Raw genomic sequence first — 21007 nt, 5'->3', positions numbered from 1 at the left:
AGACGACGAAGCCAATGCTGATGATGATAGTTTTAGGTGGACGGGCGATTACGCCTCAGGGAGGGTACCTCCTTGTTTCGCCTAGCCACATAAAGCTTCACTTAAAAAGTAATCCGCCATGCCTAAACGGGCGCCTAAGATCTGTGCTCTAAAATAACCTCTGCAGTGTTACGCATCACTCCACTTCTCGTTGTCGCTTTTGACTACCTTGAAATATTTGGGAGTTTTAGTATAGCGGAAAACAGCAAACGCAAGGATTTAGCGTTAGCGTTAGCGTTACGTGCTGCAAACTGTGCATGCGCAGAACGTAAACGTAGCCAGAACTCGTACGTACGTACGCTATTTCCGGAATATACCGCTCAACGCTAGCGCACGCAAGGGATTCCGTACCGAAGGGTAAGATGGCGGCGCCTGTTGAAGCGAGAGCCGTCCACTTCGGATCTATCGAGTCGTTGGCCTGCACTGTTCGGATCATTGGTTCCCCACTAATGATCGTGTTTGCTTTAGATTTGTGTGATGATGCTTCCACAGCGGCGTACAGGTGACAAATAGACGTTGTTTTCGATATACGTTCTCGATTAGCGGCGGAGTAGACTTAACGAGAGGGTTTGCTCATGTTTGCTGTATCCGCGTCCAGATGGCCCCCACGTGTATTTGCATTAGCGTTAGCGTTTTGCTCCGTCCCGCTATTCTAAAACACTACCTTGTACTGCGCAGTGCAGCCTTTGTTTGCGTTAGCGTTACGTCGCACGCTAACCCTAACGTAAGCGTTTTCCGCTATACTAAAACTCCCTACTTAATACGCCACTTAGTAAATGCCTCATTCCTTGATAAATCATTGATTAAATTATTATTAGCAGTCGGCTGTTCTCCCATTCAGCTGCCCCAGATACATCGGCCAAATTGCAGGGTACAGAGAATATACGACCTAAAATTTACGAGGCATTGTAATATGTCGTTGGGGCCAAGAAGGTAAGCCACTAGCCTAACTTGTCATTCAGATCGAATGCTCGTATTTGTCCCACAGCACGTAAATGCGCGAACAAACGAAAGAAATTGGGCATTTTAGATTAATTTGGCTCCTCTTCATTCTTGTCATTCCCTAACCCCCTTTCCCTTGCGTAGAGTAGCAAACCGGACGCTTGTCTGGTTGACCTCGCTACCTTTACTCTTGCTCGTCCTCCTCCTAGCAACGTGATACCTCCCTTTCCATCCCATCTACCTTTTTCCTGCGTAGAGTAGCACGCCAACAACAAACAACTGGCCGACCTGTCTGCTTTTCTCACATTAATTAAATATGCTCGCTAATAGTCTCTTTTTCTCTCGCTGAGAAGAGGCGGCACGAAGGAAGAAAATTATGGTCCTGGGTCCACTGAAAAAAAGGCTAAAAAATGTCTGACGATTACCTTACACTCTAATGCGAACTTTTAGCGCAGCTCAAAACGTGTTTTCATTTCGCGATATTCTAAGGCAAAGAATTTTTTAGCGAAATGACCGCACCGACTGGCAATGGGCCAGTTCTGTCATCACGTTCACAGAGGGAGAGGCAGTGTGGGAACGTTGACATGATGAGCGGCATCGGAGCCAGCTGTTAAAGACGATGACGACGAACCCGCGAGCAGCAGCACGAACGCGTTCGCACGTTTACGCGGACGCTCAACCAACGCCACCTAGTCTATTGTCTAGTCTAGGGGGTGTTGGCTCAACCGAGGAACAGGCGCCTAGGAGCTGCGCTCTAAAACACACAGACATTAGCAATAGAAAGACACGACCGGCTAAAGTAAAAATTTAGACACAGAAATCAACAGCGGAATCTTGATATCGCTTCACTTAGATGGTAATGGCATTTGCTCGCGTTTCACGCAAATTGCAAGTGCTGGAAATCTTCGAACGAAATCAGGCATGACTATTCAGTGCCCTTGAGAAGTCATATATCAGGAAAGTTCAAGGATAATAATTAAAACTGGGGCACCAATGAGGATGAATAAATAACAGAAAGAGTTTCTGTCTCGCTTTCTTGGAACCTACGGAATCTGCGATAACTGCGCGCAGCCTCATTTCCTCGTACCCCAATGTATGTAGGAGGTTATGGCCGGTAGCTTAGACGGAAATGGCTTTCCCATTTTAAATTTTCTTCTGTTTTTTTATTTTCATTTTCATTTTTTTTTGGGGGGGGGGAGGTTGTCCGTTCTTAGCCGGCAACGGAGAAGGTGAGAGGGGGAGCGTTCAAGGGGACGCCTCCAATAAGCAGAACACCTGAGGCACCGTGGCCTCCGGGATTTGCGCGCTGCTCGTTTCCGCACTTCGGAGGACAAAAGCGGTTCACTTTAATTCAGCTCTCGCTCCTCTGATGGCGCCACGTGTACCTAGTGGTTGCGTTTAATTTCATCGTGAATGGCGAGTTCGATTCTTTGATTGCTTGGCCTTGCCTGCCTGCCTGCTTGCTTGCTTCCTTGATTGATTGATTGGAATGCAAATGCAACAGAGAGGCTACGAGAGATGTGTACTAGGGGCCTCCGGATTGAATTTTACGAGAGTTATCTGCGCATCGCACGAGCGCTTTTGCGTTTCCGGTCCCATCCGAATGCAGATAGCCTGGATTTACGTAGCTTCCTGCTCTGCAGCAGAACACCGCAGCCGCTGACCAGCCATGGCAGGTTCTTTCGGTAGAAGCATTCCACCGTCACACGCGACAGCCACACAAGCCGTGGGGGGTGCACGGAAGCTAATGGGGTACATTAGAGGCGTCGGCTTGGCGGCACATGTGCGGGAAATTATTCACCAAAAAATCTTATCGGTGGACCGCTTTAATCAATGCCCTTGGAATTGTGCATAAGCTTTGTTATTCGCCTAACAAACATGCCCTGTCACTTGGCATAGAATATTTGCGTTATAGGGTGCGCATCGGGGGGCACATTTTGTGCATATGGTGTGTTCATCATGGGTGGTATTTGCAAATTCTGCCGTTCCGTTTGCTAATGTTCTCATGTAACGGTTTTCTGGATTCTCCAGTCCGCAATTCTTAACAAAACAATTGAAGAACAATATAGTAATGCGAAAACGCCGACGTACACACTTAGCGAGGAAGATGATATCGAGTGTGACGAAGAGGCAGAATGCTTCACGTATGTGACGTATAAAAATCGAAGGTTCGAGGTGATTCCTGTGGTATTCCTCTCGACTGATGAGAAGAAAAACCTTTTGAAAAGGAAACCCGAATGTTGTATCCTTGGGAATGAGTTGTTGCTGCAGTCAATGAGGAGGCAGGTTTTTTTCCCAGTGAAGAAATACGGAAACTTCCTAGTCCATTTGAGTTCTCTTGCCTCGGCCAAGAGTGTATTATTACATTGACATGACTGCTGGTGACTGGCTTTTTTGTGAAGCGGCTATACGAATGGTTCGTGTCGGAATGAAAGCTCTACGTCGGCATTTTTTTACCGGCTTACCGAAAGAGAAGAGCTGCTGTGTCAGATAAGCTGTGTCACTTTACAAAAGATAAGCTGTGTCACTTTACAACATCTACCACGGGAGAACTATATGCTATACGTTTTGTTTAGAGCTTCATATGTGCAGATTCAGGACCTCTATGCTGGGTAGCTCTGAGTGATTCGCAAACCTAATTGCTGTGCATAAAAGAAATCAGCTCAGAAACAACTGTTTTTTTATGCGTTGGTGAAGTTTAGAACTGCTGTAACTACACATTTTATCGTCTTCCTTTATTATGTTTTTCGGTCACTTCTATGCATTAAGTTAAGAGGAGTTGCCGCCGCCGTCCAAGGAGCACTAACACCTCTGAATACGGTTTATAAACATATCATCTGAATAAAAGTAAACACCACATTGATATACGAAATACAAAAGGCTCGCGCTATAGCAAACTATTTTCATTATGACATAATTGTCCAGTGGATCCCATATTACGGCGAAATTATAAGGAACATCACTGCTGATGACGTGGCACAGGAGGCTCCCCCAAACGATGAAACGGCAATGCTATATTCACAGACAATTTTCAGTGGCACTGAAAGAAAAGCATCAGACGAAATGAGCGCACAGGTATAGAGTCCCGCATTATTATCCGCGCCAGTTTTAGCTGTCGATGAGGAGGCATAATATCTCATTTGCTAAAGCAAAATGAGACAAACAGATCATTCAGAGTGACATTTGATTTAATTTTTCTGATATTCTCTTTCATGATTAGGTAAATGTAAAACTACCACAGGTGGAAGCTGCGCTGATACAGTGTCTATTCCAAGAAGCCAGGATCACTGTCAAACGCTGCCGGAATACTTGGCGCAGGTAGACATGTGCAGAAGTGCCGCACCCGTACATTTCCTTTCATTGGAGAGTTTTAGCATGTCCGGTATTCCAGTAAACGCAAGCGGGCTGGGCGTCTTACCGGATGAGCGGACGTGCAAACGTGAACGGCCTGCACAGTGCAGCCACCTGGTGGAGCAGAGCTCGCAGTGCACTGGGTAATTGGTGCAGGCAGCTGTGTTTCCTGCCTCGTTTTATCACATGTACTCTAAACGTTTCGGCAGGGGGAGGGGAGGGGGGGCTCCGTGCCTGACAGGATTAATACATTCAAATCGCGAGCTCCTTTCTAAATACAGCGGCACTGAATTTCACCACTTTTGTAGCATATAAAATAAAAAGTGACTCTCAACCGATTAAAAATATTTAAAAAATGCGGCCACCTTGACACTAGCCGTGCCAAGTCTGAAGGAACAGCGGAGCTGGGCGACGTTCCTCACGACGTCTCAACTAGTTGATGTAGGCTGAACGTGGCTTAACTTGGCTTTTTGTAGGCAAGGTTGGGCTATCAGGGCAAGGCTGGGCTATCATGGCAAGGCTGGGCGTTGACGCTTGGTTTGATTCTCGCGTTCTCGGTATTCGGGATTAGCTCAGCGACGTCGCATATCGGTGGCTTTGTTGGCGAGGTAGGCTGGATCGGCACGAAGACGGCGATTCCTTTCCCGCGTGGCTCGAAGGCGCTTTTCTCGTAGGGCAGCCTTTTGCGGCGTCAAGGTACGCTTAGGTCGCGCCATGTCTCGGTAGAACGGCAAATGCCCGGGCGACGCCGCGCGCACGCTTTCATTAGCGCGGTCACATGACTCTGCTGAACACGTGCCACTCCCGTAAGGACGTCTTAAAAATATTTGTACAGGGGTCTCTGGGCCCAGGTTAATGAACACGAAATGCTTCAAATTCTTCTGTAGACCAATACTACGACGTCTTTCATAGCGCCCGCAATGATTTTGGCCGCCAAACTGCATCCAACCATCCGTCCATCATTCAGTCAGTCAGTCAATCGATCAGTCACTCGTTTGGCCAATGAACCAATCATTTAATTATTCCATCAATAGTTATGACACTCGTTTCCTTTCACACAATAAGGATTGTCAAAAAATAAGAAAGGCATATTAGACAGTCTTGCAGCATCTCTTCTGTTCACATAAAAAAATGGCAGTGAACAGCAAAGAAATCTACAGTGAAATGACAATAAACACGCCGATATGACCGCACTTTCCGCATAGAACACGGGCTAAAGCAAGGGATGGCAAAATGTCAACAACAACGCAGCGAAGATTGCACACAATGTGACTTTGAAGTGATATCGCATGCAGGAATCTACTAGCACCTTCCTATGAAGAATGAACAGAAGTTCTGTGGCCTACCATTGGCTTTGAAGCTTAAGCTTTCACGAATTATTACATAAGCAAACATGGTCAAAGTTACACAGAGCCTCAAGAAATAACAGCAATTCACAAACATTCACACCGGTACAATCGAGGACGTGCTTATACAATGCACTGAGGGTGTTGAGATAATGACTAGATGTTTTATCAGTCTGAAACTCGCAGGGCTTGCTGACTGTGCCATACGGCAAACACACTCGATGGCATCTCAGGTAACAGCTACAGGAAAGGAAAAATTGCCATTCGCCTGTATGGGAACCCGTATGGGTTTCCTATGAAGTTTCGTGGTACATCCGAGTGGATGACACTTTTTCCTTTCATGAAACTTTCTCTACCTTGTGGGATTCCACAGAGCTGGTTTGCCATAACAGCTACGGGTTTACGACAGTATTCTCTCTCATTGTTCATTACTCGAGGTCAAACCAGCGCATCTTCCACACAAAGGAAGGAATGCAACGCTGTCATTCCGACCACCGTTTGGACTAGGAGACAAAAGAAGCTTTTGTCTGAAAACAGAGACGCAAAACAAACAAATACACGCGAGATTGCGTAACACCTTTCTTAGCGGAACCGTATATAGGGGTCTTCAAATGAGCACATCATAGACAATTCTCAGCTTCTTTAACCATTTCTACTGCGCAGATTACGCCCCTACTGATTAGTTGAGACATGTCGCCGGAGAAACTGTCAAAAGCAAAGGTAAAAACAGACGAAGTCGCCCACAGAAATTGAGATCGTCGTAAGCTACACACTTAAGTAGGCGGCAACAAAACAGCGTTGTCTGATCGGGCGTTGCAGAAAGTAGATGACACGAAGCTTATTACATCTCACAACGCATGTGCGGCTAATTATTATGACCATTTAACATGATGACGCCATTTTCTGAAGCCCCTCGTTTTGGGGGCTGGCGATACGTGGCGAAGACTCTAGGAATTAAGCAAGCTGGGCAGTAAAGCGGCGAGAAGTTCATGGCTCGTTGTCGTTCCTGTTCCTTTGCTGCACTTTCCGTGGGTCTTCGGGCGTCCAGACTTTCGCTACCATGACGTTGCCAGTGGGGCCCTGCTTTTCTGAAGACCAGGACAACGAGTGGCCAGCCAGGGGAAGGTAGGAACCATTCATCAGGCCTGAAAGAATGAAAACAACAATCACAGTGAGGCTCGCCTGCCTTATAACGGAAAGTTCATTGTAAATTGTAATCTCGCATAGCCTATGTTTTAGGGACAGTTCACATGTACAGGTTCCGCCGTCTAATTCCCCTGTCTTTGACTTTCATGCGTTTTCAGAATAAACTGTCATATCAGCGATCACCTAATGCGTTTATGCAGTCACGTGATGATGTCAAACATTAAGCGATCTAGTCGCACGTAACATTTCCTCCGGCCACCGCCATTTTCTTGTCTCTGCGATGCAAACACTACGCGGACAGGAACGTAGTACTGATGTAGACATGAAATTCTTTTCTATTAGGTCGACTGCATGTTATCTAGGAGCTTGGCCAAAGAGCAAAGTTGAAGCAGTGACTATTTTTCAAGTCTGTATTACGAATTGTTTTGCTACTCAAAAATGTGAAAAGTTGGTAGTAGTGTTTCACTTCAACCCTAAAATAGGTAATTGATGCAGGTGAACACTCTCAAGACTGACCAATGTCTTGGTACTGTGCAACGTTATTCCCGAATGAAGATTCAAATGCATGCCACTGATGACACATATTTCTCGAAAAAGAAGAGCATACCTTGAGTAATAATAATAACGTACAGGAGAGTAGTGAACAAAAAGCCGGCGAGGAACAAGAAAGAGTGCGGCGAATCTAGCTTCAGCAAAAAGAAAACAAAGCAGAAATAAAGGGAGAACCGTGCCAACATTCCTTCGCATTAGCGATGAGAGACGCATAATACGTCACAGTACTCATTTCTAGATAAACACTGTTTTCTTTTTTTTTTACATCACTACATTCACTTCGAATTCACAGTAGACACTTCGAAGTACAGCACCACTGCTTCCATCAAAATATTCACAGCGCAATACAGGAGCGCGTACGCAGATGATGTCTAATCGCGATATAATAACGACGTCATCAATTCTGTTCCACGTTATCTGCTTGGTGGAGATCCGATGAAATTACGAAATTATCTTTTGTTATTCAACTTCTGACACGTTGGTGAGCTTTCGTGAAGTTTGAAATTTATTTGAAAATGCAGATAACCCCACGAATGTGCCCTGTGTTTCTCTCCTTTTCGCCACTAAGAACACTCCCTTGGTCACAGTGCCTTTATTGCTTTGAGATGTTATGGCGGCGGTCCCACTCCGGCGGCACGAGCCCCCCGTTTTCAGTACTTTTGGAGCAACCATGGCGGCTCTTCTACTTAAGATTTGAAGTTGTCGTATAAACCATAAAAAGCCTAATTCTTGTAGATTCCAACTATATATAATGTAAAGAAATTGATTGGTGTGATTTAGAAATAAATGTTCAAGAACAAGCATGAGATACATGGTTTTTGAAAACTGTGTCTCAGTTGTGACCATATTTAGAAGAAACTACCGCACTTACTGCATTGCGGCTTGCTCTGTAGCTTTAGGACATATTTATCTAGTTCCTAGACGTAGAAAATTAATTTTTAATTTTTACTTTTTGGATAATTTGCTTTTGAAAATTGCCAAATATTGCAATCTTCTGTTGTAAACAGCCCGGCAACTACATGCTCAAGGAATCTAAATTTTGGATAAAGTAGAGATCAAGGTATTTCCATTTAGGAGGCAAAATTTCATTCGTGCAACTTTATTAGTTTTCCTAATTATGCGGCCGAAAATAAGCAATATTTAGAATTCTGGTCTTATTTTTGCCCAGTTTTGCGGGAAGGTAATAAAGCTGCGAAGCTGCGCTTTAAAACTAATAAAGTTACACGAATGAAATTTTGCCTCCTAAATGGAAATTCCTTGAACTCTACTTTATCCAAAATTTTGCTTCCTTGAGCATGTAGTTGCCGGGTTGTTTACAACAGAAGATTGCAATATTTGGCAATTTTCAAAAGCAAATTATCCAAAAAGTAAAAATTAAAAATTAATTTGCTACGTCTAGGAACTAGATAAATATGTCCTAAAGCTACAGAGCAAGCCGCAATGCAGTAAGTGCGGTAGTTTCTTCTAAATATGGTCACAACTGAGACACAGTTCGCAAAAACCCTGTATCTCACTGCTTGTTCTTGAGCATTTATTTCTAAATCACATAAATCAATTTCCTTATATTATTTATAGTTGAAATCTACAAGAATTAAGCTTTTTATGGTTTATACGACAACTTCTTATCCTAAGTAGAAGAGCCGCCACGGTTACTCCAAAAGTACTGAAAACGGGGGGCTCGTGCCGCCGGAGTGGGACCACCGCCTTAAGACCCAGCGTCAGAAACGACATCTCTGGGAGATGATGTCTACATGCGTTCCTTTGGGCATTAATAGCGTATTAGAATTTTAACTTGATCTCTAAGCTCGTGGGAATATATCTGGCCAGAAAATGCTTATGCTTAAAAAGACAAATTGTCTAAAGGAGTGCATGCGCAGAAGATCTCGAGATGAACAACCGGCGCCTATAGCGGCCGCTAGTTTCGAAGAAATACTGAATAGTAGTAGCCTTTGGCGAATATGTAATCACAGCAGTAGCACAATGAAATTTTGTGAAAGAAATACATTATACCCTCCCGACGGTTCATCAAGCATACTGCGCTGCAATATATAGTGAGGCGGAATTTTCAACCAAGACTCGTGTGAAATTGAATTATACGAACGTGTATACGAAGAACTTAAAACATAGCATGGAAATCAATATTTGGGAAAATATTAATCGCGCTTCTATACTATAGGCCTAGCATGGCGTCAGTGCTATACGGGGTGACCAGTTTAAAGTTTTAAGGAATTTTAAAAAATCGTCTGTTGCAGGTAACACAATTCAAGTCCTTGAGCTGGATGGTTCAGAGAGCAGACATTACTTGCACAAAAAATCGAAACTCATATTAAGCTAATTAACAAACATAGACTAATTAACTTCTTAACTAATTACCTTACAACACATATTCCAATTTGCGAATTCTAGCCGGTGAGTTTGTCAGGCGTATCCCCTTGGACAGAATTTCTAGAATGACATCAGTGTGGAGATATGCGTCGCCGTAACAAGTTGCCTTGAAAATGCAGTGTTGGTCCATTTACTTTTTAACGCAACGCACTTTTACGAGTTGAAGCACAAAAGTAACTTTAATGCCCATGAATTTCATCTCACATCTCGGGAAATAATATCTCGAAACTACTGTGATTATGGAAAGTCATTTCAAGTGGAAGCATCCTGCAACCTCACCGGCTACAATACGTAAATTGCAATATGTGCCATAAAGTAATTAGGTAGTTAATTACAATATTTGTTAATTAGTTAAAGATGTGTTTCTATTTCTCGTGATAGAAATGTCCGCCTCTTCATTACTCCAACTCAACGACAAGAGTGATACTATTAGCCACAGGCGATTCTTAAAGGGGCCCTGAACCACCCTCGGGATTGGTGAAAAACATAGTCCGCGGGCAGCTTACGCTGGAGTGAACATCTCAGCCAAGTTTAGCTGTCGTACGCGGTGCGTAGAGCTCGCAAGCGATGCGAGAACTCACCTTTCTCTCAAACACTCTCGTTTCAACAGTAGCTATGACCCTTACTCTTTTCTGTGCGCTTTATTTCGCAATGAAGCACATTCCAATACGCGGCTGCTATTGGTCGCTGCGCTCGGCTGAACCGCGGCCGCCGCGGGGTGCCGCCACGAGTTCACTGGCCAAGCGCACTGCGGAGTCTGCGGCTCGCTGAAAACAACCCCGTTTGGCTTACGTTTAGAGCATCGTAGGCGCCAAAATCGGAAGTAGTGGCGTCTACGTCAATATCTAAAATTAAATTTCAACTGCGCGCCATGGTGACATTTCGAAGGCGCAGTGTTGGGGCCAGGCCCCACCTCGCCGTAGCCTTTGCAGTGCAAGGCATTGCAGAAGGAACGGGAGCACAACAGAGGCCATGTTTGATTGCCAATAATTCCGTTTCTGCTGAACGCATTGAAGTATTTCTGAAATAGCCAATTTTCACTTGAAGTGTCTTTCTCCACTTCGATAAAAAGTGGTTCAGGGCCCCTTTAAGAATGCCCTAATACATAAAAATTATGATCCTGTATTATGCGCTACCGTTCAGCTGGTGCTGTCTAAAAGAAATAGCGTGTATTAACGTACTAAAACGACAGGCGACAAGTACATCAATAGCAGTTCTAGAAAGTAAGATCTCAAAAGAGGAAGTTGCCTAAGCGTCGCTCACTTGATAAACCAGCCGTTTCTACCAAGACTTCAACTAATATTTAAAAATAACTGTCTGAAAATAAAAGGACGGGTCCTCCAGAGGCATGCCGTCAGTGCTGGCGACCATGGGGTCACAGATGATGCGCTAATTAACAAAAATTGATGATGCGCACATGATACGCTAATTAGTCGCTAATTAACAAAAACCCAATAACTAACCTTTAATCTTTTAGTTTCAGCATGCTCATCGTAAATGAGAAATTGGCGCGAGCTCTCCGTACAAGCCATGTCATCAACTTTTAGATTCAGAAAAGGCTGTAATGAGAGAAAAGACGCGCGCCCCTCGAGGCCACGTTCGGCCGACGTTACCAAGCAGATGGCAGCCAGCGCGCTGCGACAGTCAGGAGTACGGCGCAGCAGCGCGCTGGCTTCCCGCTGTGTGTGTATCCCTATTAGTGTGTCGTCGTCTACGCGCCTTTCACCTCTGAATAAGCTAAACCAACACGCCCAGTTTTGAATCCGAAACTCGCAGTTTTGTTTTCGCGCCCTTTCAGAGGCGAATTTCGTCGTGCCATAGTTTCGCGGGTAACCGCATTTTGCCAGATAATGTAGCTTGTATAGAGAGATCGCTTGAATTTCTCAATTACGATGAGTCTGCTTAAATTAAAGGTGTAAAAGTTAATCGATGGATTTTCATTAATTAACGACTAATTACCGCGCACCACCACTGCACTGACGGCATGCTTCCGAATGAAACATCCTTTTATTTCAAAATCGCTGTACTTAAATATTACTTTAATCCTTCGTAGAAACACCCGGTATGCGTCTTTTCAATCACCAGCGCTGCGCTGCGCATTGCGTACTCTAGTACATTCGACCTTCTCGGCCAGTTACAGTGCACAACCAGCGCACTCGCCTTTGTTGCACTGCACGATGACTTTCTTGGCCTGCTGTTCCTGTATCTGCTGCTGAAGCGTGTCCGCGGGGTGTCGCCCCGAGTCGACGAGTTCGGTGAGGAAGCCGATGTAGCCGATGGCGAGCCGTAGCGTGTCGACCTTGGAGAGGCGCTTCTCATACGGCAGCGTCGGAATGTGCGCCCGGAGCCCGTCGAACGCGTCGTTGATAGACTGCATGCGACGGCGCTCGCGCATATTGGCCGCCTGCCGCTGATGGGCGGCCTGCTGGGTGCCACCACCGCAGCGGTGCTGCGAGCTGCCTCCGCCCCCACGCTTGCGGGACCTCCGGGGCCGGCAGCACTCGTCGTTCTCCTGGTCCGGCGAGCTCTGCAGCAGCCGGGCGCCGCCCAGACTCTCCAGGTGCTGCAGGAATCCCCGGCTCAGGTCGAACTGGTCCATGTCTCAGCTCTCACTCGGCTTCTCGTGCCCTTCGCGCTTGTGCTTGCGTCGGCTCTTTTCGATGACAGGCAGACTACGTGCTCGCGTTCCTGACCTGGGTATCAAAAGGGTACCCGTCATTCACGAACAGAACAGCAGAGTGGTTCACAACAAGGTGGAGACTCTAACCCCCGTATTCATAAATGCATCTGAACTTGAAGCCCATCTTTGACTTGATCCAAATGACGCCTGATATGAACGTTCCCAGGACGCTCATTGTGTTTCCTTCGGCGTGGTGCACAACAGGCTTCATTTAAATCAAGTCAAACGTGGACTTCAAGTTAAGATGCGTTTATGAACACTGGTAAGTGTGCAAAAGTGGTAGAACAAGGGATGTCTCAAGCTTAGCCAAGTTTTAGACGAGAATACATGCCTTCGTCAGAGCCCCGAGAAAAGTCCCTTAGTCATCATTAGGCTCCAGCGACATTCCTTGCCCTAGCCTTTTGGTTCACTGTCATTCACGGTGATTCATGATACCTTGTGACGTGAAGCAGCAACGGGAAGCTTGATCATATTGTAGACTATAAGACCCATGCTAAACAATGCTTACTCTTGGGAAGCTAGTCTCGCGATGTGACCCATAGGATGAGTTCCTGCATATATACAATGTGGCAAGGTTGTTAAGCCCCTGCTCAATATATGTATACCGCAAGAAACCTCGGCCTGTATGCTATCATAACAAGATAATTTACTCACTGTAAGTTTTCACTAAAGCACCCACTGCTCATTTTGCTGCCACAGTCAGAAAATTTCACGGCTAGCATTTGCGCCTATAGCTTGCAGTGCCAGAAACATTCAGTAGAAATATTCGGCAACTAGCTTTACTTAACCATACAGGGTAAATTGCTTGCAAAGGGCACAGTAACTCTAGGCCATGGTCCATCGTTGTTTTTTTTTCTCTTTTGACAAATTACAGAAGAGTCGACGTGTCCAGAGGGGCCTGCACGAGTGTAGTACTGGGCCCTATGTGTTTAATTGCAAAATTAGAGAGGCGACAACCAGTCAAGCCTTCATTACGGAATTATTATCGAATGATTTCTAGTGTTTCATTAGCTCAATTGCGTCGTCTCAAGTAAAACTTGATGGCTGTCAACTTTTCAACAGCACAAGTTCACTAACTTCGTTTTTTGACATTCTATACCTTTTTATAAATGTACCCCAGCCGCGTATTTTGCTTTGCATAGGACAAACGAACATCGCAAACACTATGACCTGCGTGCGTGCGCGCGCACGCGTGCTCTTTGTGTGTGTGTGCACGCGCGTGTGTGTGTGCGTGTATGTGTGCATGCCTGTGCGTGTGTGTATGCGTGCCTGTTCGTGTGTGTGTGTGTGTGCGTGTGTGTGTCCCAACTCCGAAGAAACTGCAAACTAGCCGAAGTGGATTACGCAAAATTTAAAGAAGTCGCAGTTTCGCCCAAAAGGCGAATATTCTATTGCGGTGTCACATTATTATACATCTATACAAAGCAAGAATAGTTGTTTTATACTTCGTATAAGCTTGTAGACATTCGCTCACTAACTACATCAACAAGCGTAGTGTCACGCGCGCACAGGCAAAGATTAACACAGTTCACTCGATTACCGCGGACATAAGCTGTCAAAACGCTGGCGTGAGCAAGCTCGGCTGCAGCAGTAAGGGGATTGTCGTTCGTGTTGCCTCGCGGTTCAAGGTGAGCTAAGCGAGCTAAGCGGCGAGAGGCTGCGCTGCTGCGCTCAGCCGTGCCATACGCGGCCGCCGCATGAGTAGTACGCCCACGGTGCGTTGCGCGCGATGGAAGACGGCGCGCTTTCTCCCCGCCTTCCTTCCTTGCCCGCGTTAGATCAGGCCACCGTCGTCGGCCCACGCTAGCCACGCTTTTAATCGCACCCACAGCACATGCAGCGCGGCCACGATGTTATCGCACTTGGACTTTATACTGAACATCACGGCAAGGCCGACGACTACAGGGGAAACGCGCCTAGATTGTCTACCAATGAAAAAAGATGCCATGACGGGCGCCAACCTTAAGCGGAGGTTTATGGTTTGGTCGGATCACACGTTAACATAGCTTTGGTGGTGGCTTCAGAGTAAGAGCACGCTGCGCCGGAATCAGTGGTATACGAGTGGCAGGAAACATCATTCCCTATAGCTAGCATAACAATCTTATAAATTTCCGAGCAAGACTGCCTTTGCGCATACCACGCTGATCGTCTCCAAGCTCTTCCTCTGTATTAAAACGTTTCAGTTTGCACTTCTCGCGCACCCGTCCAACACCCTCGCCTTTTCTGCCAAAGGGTAACTATGAAGCGCGGTACAGCTCAAGCCGTTGCCGGGAGCAGCGCACATAGAGGTCGTAAATAATATTTAAATGAAGTGAACAAAAAAGAGCGTTAGCCGTAGATGCTCTCTGAAATTTCCCGTCAGATAGTATCCATAAGTATACACTCCAAACACATCTATAACGTTATAGAAGCATATTTTGGCATTTTACATGTAACATGAGCTTTTAATTTCGCATATTGCTAAAAGCTGCTCAGTTTTCCTTAGACCATTCCTTCAATGGTAGCTATGCAAAAGCAAAATCTTAAACTGAGTGATTCTCTTCAGTGCATGAAAATGTTTAGTCATACTATGATATTTAGAGTTGTATATGTATATCAACATCACCAGCCTTTATTTATGTCCACTGCAGGACGAAGGCCTCTCCTTGTATGTGTATATACAACCATACTAGATGTCATAGTCGTTGGATTTTATTGCTTTAAACCAGGCCAACTGCGTCACTCGCTGACCAAGAGATTGTAAAGCATAGTCACATTATTTAGCGCAGAGCTCGGCGGCGTGGTTAGCAGCATTCGCTCGCCGTTGCCGATTGCAATTCTTCGAAATTAAATTCCTTCAAAATTAAATCTGTCCGTTACGTAAGACAATCAATGGCTCATAGCACCTTAAGAGGAAGCTTTAGCTCGGGTGCTCCTATGCAAATAGATGTAAAAAGAGAATTCATTTTCTCGGCAGCCATAGCACCAAATTTGACGAGGCTTGTTGCATTTAAAAGGAAAACTTGAAATTTGGTGAATTTGTTTCGAATTTTCTTTTTAGGTTGTCATTTCTTTAGTAAAAGATGGCAAAAATCGCAAATTTGCAGAAAACGAAGCAATCAAGCTTACAACTCTGTAACTCAGCAATGCAAAATGATATCACAATTCTGTAACTGCATCTAATAGTACATCTAAAGCTTACAAAAATCATATGTTATACATGAATCACAAAAATGAGTAATATGGAAATACAGCATTTGCACAACCCTTGTACACAACGTAACAGATTCACGTAACATATAAATTTACAAATCGAATTTGTCCGCTTCAAATGATTGAATGGATGCCATTTACAGAACCCCGATATCTATGCTTGATGCTGAGCTATTAATTTGTTAACTTCCTGCTTCTATTTTTTTTCGAACTTTTGAATTTTTGAAAATTATTTTAACAAAAATTCAGGCCATAAATCGAAATTCCACTTCATCAGTTACAGAATTGAAGTTTCTCTCTCAAACGCAACAAATTTCATTAAAATCGGTTCAGCGGTCATCTCAGAAAAGCGTTTCTGCGTTTTACTTGTATTTGAATAGGCCGCATCGTAGTTGGGCCCGAGCTAAAGCTTCCTCTTTAGCAATGGCTCGTACCCCCGTAAACGCGGCCTCCCTATAATGCCAACAGACGAGAAGTGAAATTCCACGCTGGAATGGTTAGCGGCAACGCAGCCAGCTGTGGAAGCAGACGACGAAGACGAACGCAAGAGCTTAAGAAGAACTCTTCCGTATTAAACGAATGATCTGTTTTTCTCGTATAACTTAAGCGAGCAAGTGCGCCTTTTATAGGTATTGTGCGAACTGTATTTCATATCTTTCATATACTTCAAGGCTATGTGCCGAAGCTTTATAGGTTACACAGTGTAAGAGGTATTCATCGTTCATGCTGGTATCACGTACGTTTGTAGTTTTTCAAGCGAAGCTGGTTATAAGGTACAGATTTTGGTAGCATCAATGTACGCAAAAAAACTATCATCATCAGCACTGGCTCGTGCTAACACAGTCAAGATCTTCGTTGACAAACAACGAAGAAAACGTTCTTCACTGTCGACTACCAGTTGATCAGGTACAGAACACCACAATTGAATTATGTGTTAGAGAAAGTGATGCAGTGCTTACAGCAGCTTGCCGCTGCTTACAGCGAAGGAACGGCGCCGCAAAAACGAACAGTGCGTGTGCGAGTACAAACCTTCCATAACAGGAGCACCTTCGCCCTCTCTACGCATCTATGCGCACACTAAATATGCGACCAACAAGCGTCGAAAGAGTACAGCTATATATTCCGAAAAAAATGCATAGGCATGCAACAATACACACAAATAGAGCATGCCACGGTGCTTCCCATTAACTGAAAAGTCAGGGAAGCGTGAATATGGTACAGCCGCTTCATCTTGCTGGTGTCTCTCTAGTTGGTAGCGTTGGTAGCGCCAGCTGCATGCGTCGCCACTGAGAATCACTTAGCTCGCGAGCTAAACGACCTAGTATTAAACGTCTTCATTTTCTTGGTGAAAGCTAAAGACTAGAGAGAGAGAGAGACACAAAGCAAAAACAGGCAGGCTAACCAGAAAATACCGGTTTGCTACCCCCCACAGGGGAACGGTATATAAACAGATAGGAAGGGAGAAAGGCGCGTATAGAACAGGGAACTTGCATACAAAGTTGAAGTGACGCACGTCACTATGACAGCCTATCTCGTAGACCCATAGACTGCAGAAAGCGAACTAGCGCTCTGGCTGCCTTTGCCCATAGGTCCATTGTGACTATAGCTAAAGAAGGAACTTATTATGGAGCTTGAGAACAGCTTTCTGACTCATTAAAACTAATTAACCTTGTATCGAGTAAACAAATGTGATACGGCTCATGCCAACTGCAGTACACGTAGCAATTTCTCAGCCGAACGGCTTACTGCAGAGACAGGCGATTGAAACAGCATTTTAGAGCATTGCGTGTAAAGCAGCGAAAATGAAGTGATGTTAACAGAATACACGCTCTAGACAAACAAATAACCATTACTAACGGTCCTGCATGGAACAATGCATAAAGCGGTAAAAAAATATGATGTTTCTAGACAAACATTATCTACTAAATGTCTAGAATTTTGTATATCAGCGGTGCACAACATTGTCCTCGCCGCACGCCATCAATTCACCTTGCAGTGTTTTCCAGATGAGAATGCGAATGCTTTTCACCAATGGGTCTACACCACGTCGTATGTTGCCTCGCACTTCGGCAACGGAGCGTTGATGCCATAACGCATACATGGCTGCTGCAAACACGAAACTTTAAAAAAGTAGCGTTTTATTCTGTAGGCTACATCGTTTTCTTTCATATTGTTTTGACATAAGATTGTCCTAGATGACAAGGCTAAAGGCGGAAATCATCTGCATGAGGTGGGCCCTGTCACCCGTACCTTGCTCAAAACATAGGCGGCATTACAGAAAGAGCAAACATGACGTATTATTCTTCACCTCAAGGGATCTAAGTATATTTGACCACTTGCAAAATAGTGCGTGCACTCTCGCGCAGCGGCCGAGCTACAAAATCTCGTTGGAAAACAAGACATATCTCTGCTATGGCTGTCGGTGATAATTTACCGCTTCATCGGCCGGCTTTGCCATTGAAGTTGGTGCACAGATCAATTAATTTTGCTCTGTTTATGCAAATACTATGCTTATTACAAAATAAAAGCTGGGTGTTTCCGACGAAAGAGTTATCTCCTGCCGAATATTGATGAGGTGTTCTCAAATGAAATTTGCTAGGACTTTCAGGCTTCGTCCTAAAACCAGTAACACCACTACACGCGTCGACCCTGTGCCTCAAGCGGTTTTATAACTGGAAGATTTTGGGGGATTTGGAAGGCCGACACAGTATGATTCAACTCCTGCAGTTATTTTCGCAATTATGCGCGCAGCACCGCTGCAATCGCCGTTCAAATTTTAGTTGAAGCTCCGTCCCCCTTGCGCGCCGAACGCAGCGGCGAAAGAGCGGGCGCGAGGATAAAGCACGTGCGTGCTCTATTCGAATCACGCACCTCGCTGATAGCTAAGATGACGTCCCGATCTTCTTCGCCATCAGATCCCGTTAACCGACCCGCGGAGTCTTCCGCAGACGCTGTAGCTTGCCTTTGCCGAAATAAAGCGCCTAGCGGTGTCTTCTGGCCTGTTAAACTATGATTTTTGTATTCAGGGAGCAAAAACTTATAATAAGGCGTTGAAAGCTCACTATTTTTAAGTGCTTCAGCTCCCCTTTAAACACCTACAATTCCTTTATTGCTCATGCGCAGCATATTCTTACAATTAGGTCTATAAAGCGAGTGTATATTTCTTCCACTGCTTCCTTGACGCGTAATGGGTTGCAGGTATTTGGCTCTCAATTATTCAAAATATCGTATTAGAAGTTTGCGTTAAGTTTACCTTAAATACTTGAATGTGTTCGAGACATTGGGCGCGTTTTTTGTTGTTGTACCAGACATTGTAAAGCATGAATTCACATGGGAACTAGAAACCAAGATGGAGGACTTCAGGAACATGAAGCTTTCTTTTCCGAAGAACAGCTAGCATTATAATACCCAACTATGACAATCGTCTAAATAATGCATTTCGTGCTCTGTCCGTCTTCGTAAAGTTTTGTACTCATGTGCACGATTATAAATAGTGAGCTTATCTTTCAATCAACAGTTGCATGCGTATAGTATATAGTGCTCAAGTGTGCAGGATGCCGAGCTCGTTTTATAGCCAACCTCCTTTTGGTAAGTACCGACAAATTCTTGAAAAGGAAGCAGATCCCTCACATGGGTATACAAACTTCGTACCTTGGTGGTCGATGGTGTCAGCTGCAGTTTTCTCCATTATACCAATAAATTCCACGACTACAACGTCATTTGCGGCGCTTTTTATCCCGCGAAGGTTCTGAGACGCCTGGTAGCTGCCATGTCATCCGCGCGTATTTTTAAACTTTTGTACGAGTAGCTATAATGTAACCATTTACAATGCGTCACCCTATACGGGCTAAACTGCGACATTTCGGTGCGAACCTGTTAGTGTGACTACAAACTCTCGAAATCGTTATGTGCGCGTTGTCACGCTGTTATGAAAGTACGTTATTCACCCAGTTTAGAATCCGAAGCCATGTATGGAACATTAAGGGTGGTCTGTTCGAAATATTGAGCCGCAATGATTAATTATAGGCTGAATGAAATGAGCTATATCATCTTATGGTGGAGGAGTTATATCAGACGCTTACAATGTTGCCCCGCTGCCCTGGCAGACTCAAAGGCGTTGGAAATTCCATATTTCCATGCAGGAAATGAGGGCCATTTTATGGGTGACGTGTATCGAATGTTTGAAGTGCGTATGCAAATGACAAATTGTATGGGAAAATACTTGTACGGGCGTTCCGGAGCTTTACCTTGCGTTTTTTTTAAGAACGGCACAGGAATTTGCACAAAGTCTCGAAAGAACTCCCCGCGCCACAGAATTGTGATGGAATAAAGGACATCTTACACGGGATGTGTAGGCAAGGGTTTATGTGCATCAATAAATGACGGCCTTTGCAAAATAATTCCTTAATCAAGTGCACGAAAGCGTTATACTTTTATAGGGCTGTTATCAGCAGTTTCCTAGTGTCATGGGACATAACCAGAGGCGTACCGTGAGAGCCCTTCAAAATTTCGCAGTGGACACTAATCTGAGGTAATTGACATTGTTTTTTTGCACACTATTCTTAATTTTTTTAATGGTCTGGTGTCGCGGCCGTGTTGTCCTATACACAAAAACACGAAAAAGATTGCACACTCTTTCACTCCGGCGGTATGGGTGACTGCCCTATGACTGAAGTTTTCTTTCGGTACGAAAGCACAAAAGTAACTGAGACGTCCGTGTATTTCGTCCCACACTCTGGGAAATAATGTCTTGAAACTGGTGTCATCGCAGATAATAATTTCAAATGCATACGTCTTGCAAGCTCGCCAAGCGCTAGCTACGATGCGTAAATTGCAATAGGTGCCGTAACGTAATAATTCGAGAAGTTAAGTAGGAATTTTTCTTAGTCACTTCAATATGTGTTTCGATATCTCGTGCTAGTAATGTCCGCCTCTTCGAATTATGCAGCTCAAGAATAAGAATTATGCAGTTATGCAGTATCTGCAACAGGCGATTTTCAAAAATGCCATAAGCGTAAGAATGATGACCCCGTGTTTAGTAAAGTGCTGGGGGCGCAAGTTAAATGTAACGTGCGGCGAAACATTAACGTTTTCAGTTTAAATTTGAGCCTGGCAAATAATTACTGAACCCTCATTTCCCCGCATTTTCATGCGTTCTATGAGCCATGCAGTAGGAAAACCGTTATTTTGCGCCCACTTTACAATAAAGGTGACTGGACAGAGTGTTCTGTCCTGCCACCTTCTTTCCTTCATCATCAGCTCTGCGCAAAATAAGGCATTTTCCTCGATGAAAGAATGCATCATCAAATAGCCCAAACAGCTACCACGTAGTAGCATTCGTGGTTCTCCTAAGCAAAGCACTTACTTTATGTCT

General features: G+C 44.7%; 1 protein-coding gene across 1 annotated transcript in view; it reads right to left on the bottom strand.

The window, feature by feature from the left end:
- Positions 1-5214: 5214 nt before the first annotated feature.
- Positions 5215-21007, bottom strand: part of LOC119441531 (pancreas transcription factor 1 subunit alpha) — a 34668-nt gene continuing 18875 nt past the window's right edge. The window contains exons 2-3 of the mRNA XM_037706144.2: positions 11922-12454; positions 5215-6823 (exon numbers count right to left, since the gene is read on the bottom strand). Of these exons, the coding sequence (XP_037562072.1) occupies positions 6666-6823; positions 11922-12360 (597 nt within the window). The 5' untranslated portion in view covers positions 12361-12454 and the 3' untranslated portion in view covers positions 5215-6665. The remainder of the gene's footprint in view (positions 6824-11921; positions 12455-21007) is intronic.

The sequence above is a fragment of the Dermacentor silvarum genome, chromosome 2 (genome assembly GCF_013339745.2).
Source record: "Dermacentor silvarum isolate Dsil-2018 chromosome 2, BIME_Dsil_1.4, whole genome shotgun sequence".
NCBI lineage: Eukaryota > Metazoa > Arthropoda > Arachnida > Ixodida > Ixodidae > Dermacentor > Dermacentor silvarum.
This window is presented reverse-complemented; position numbering and strand designations above follow the sequence as displayed.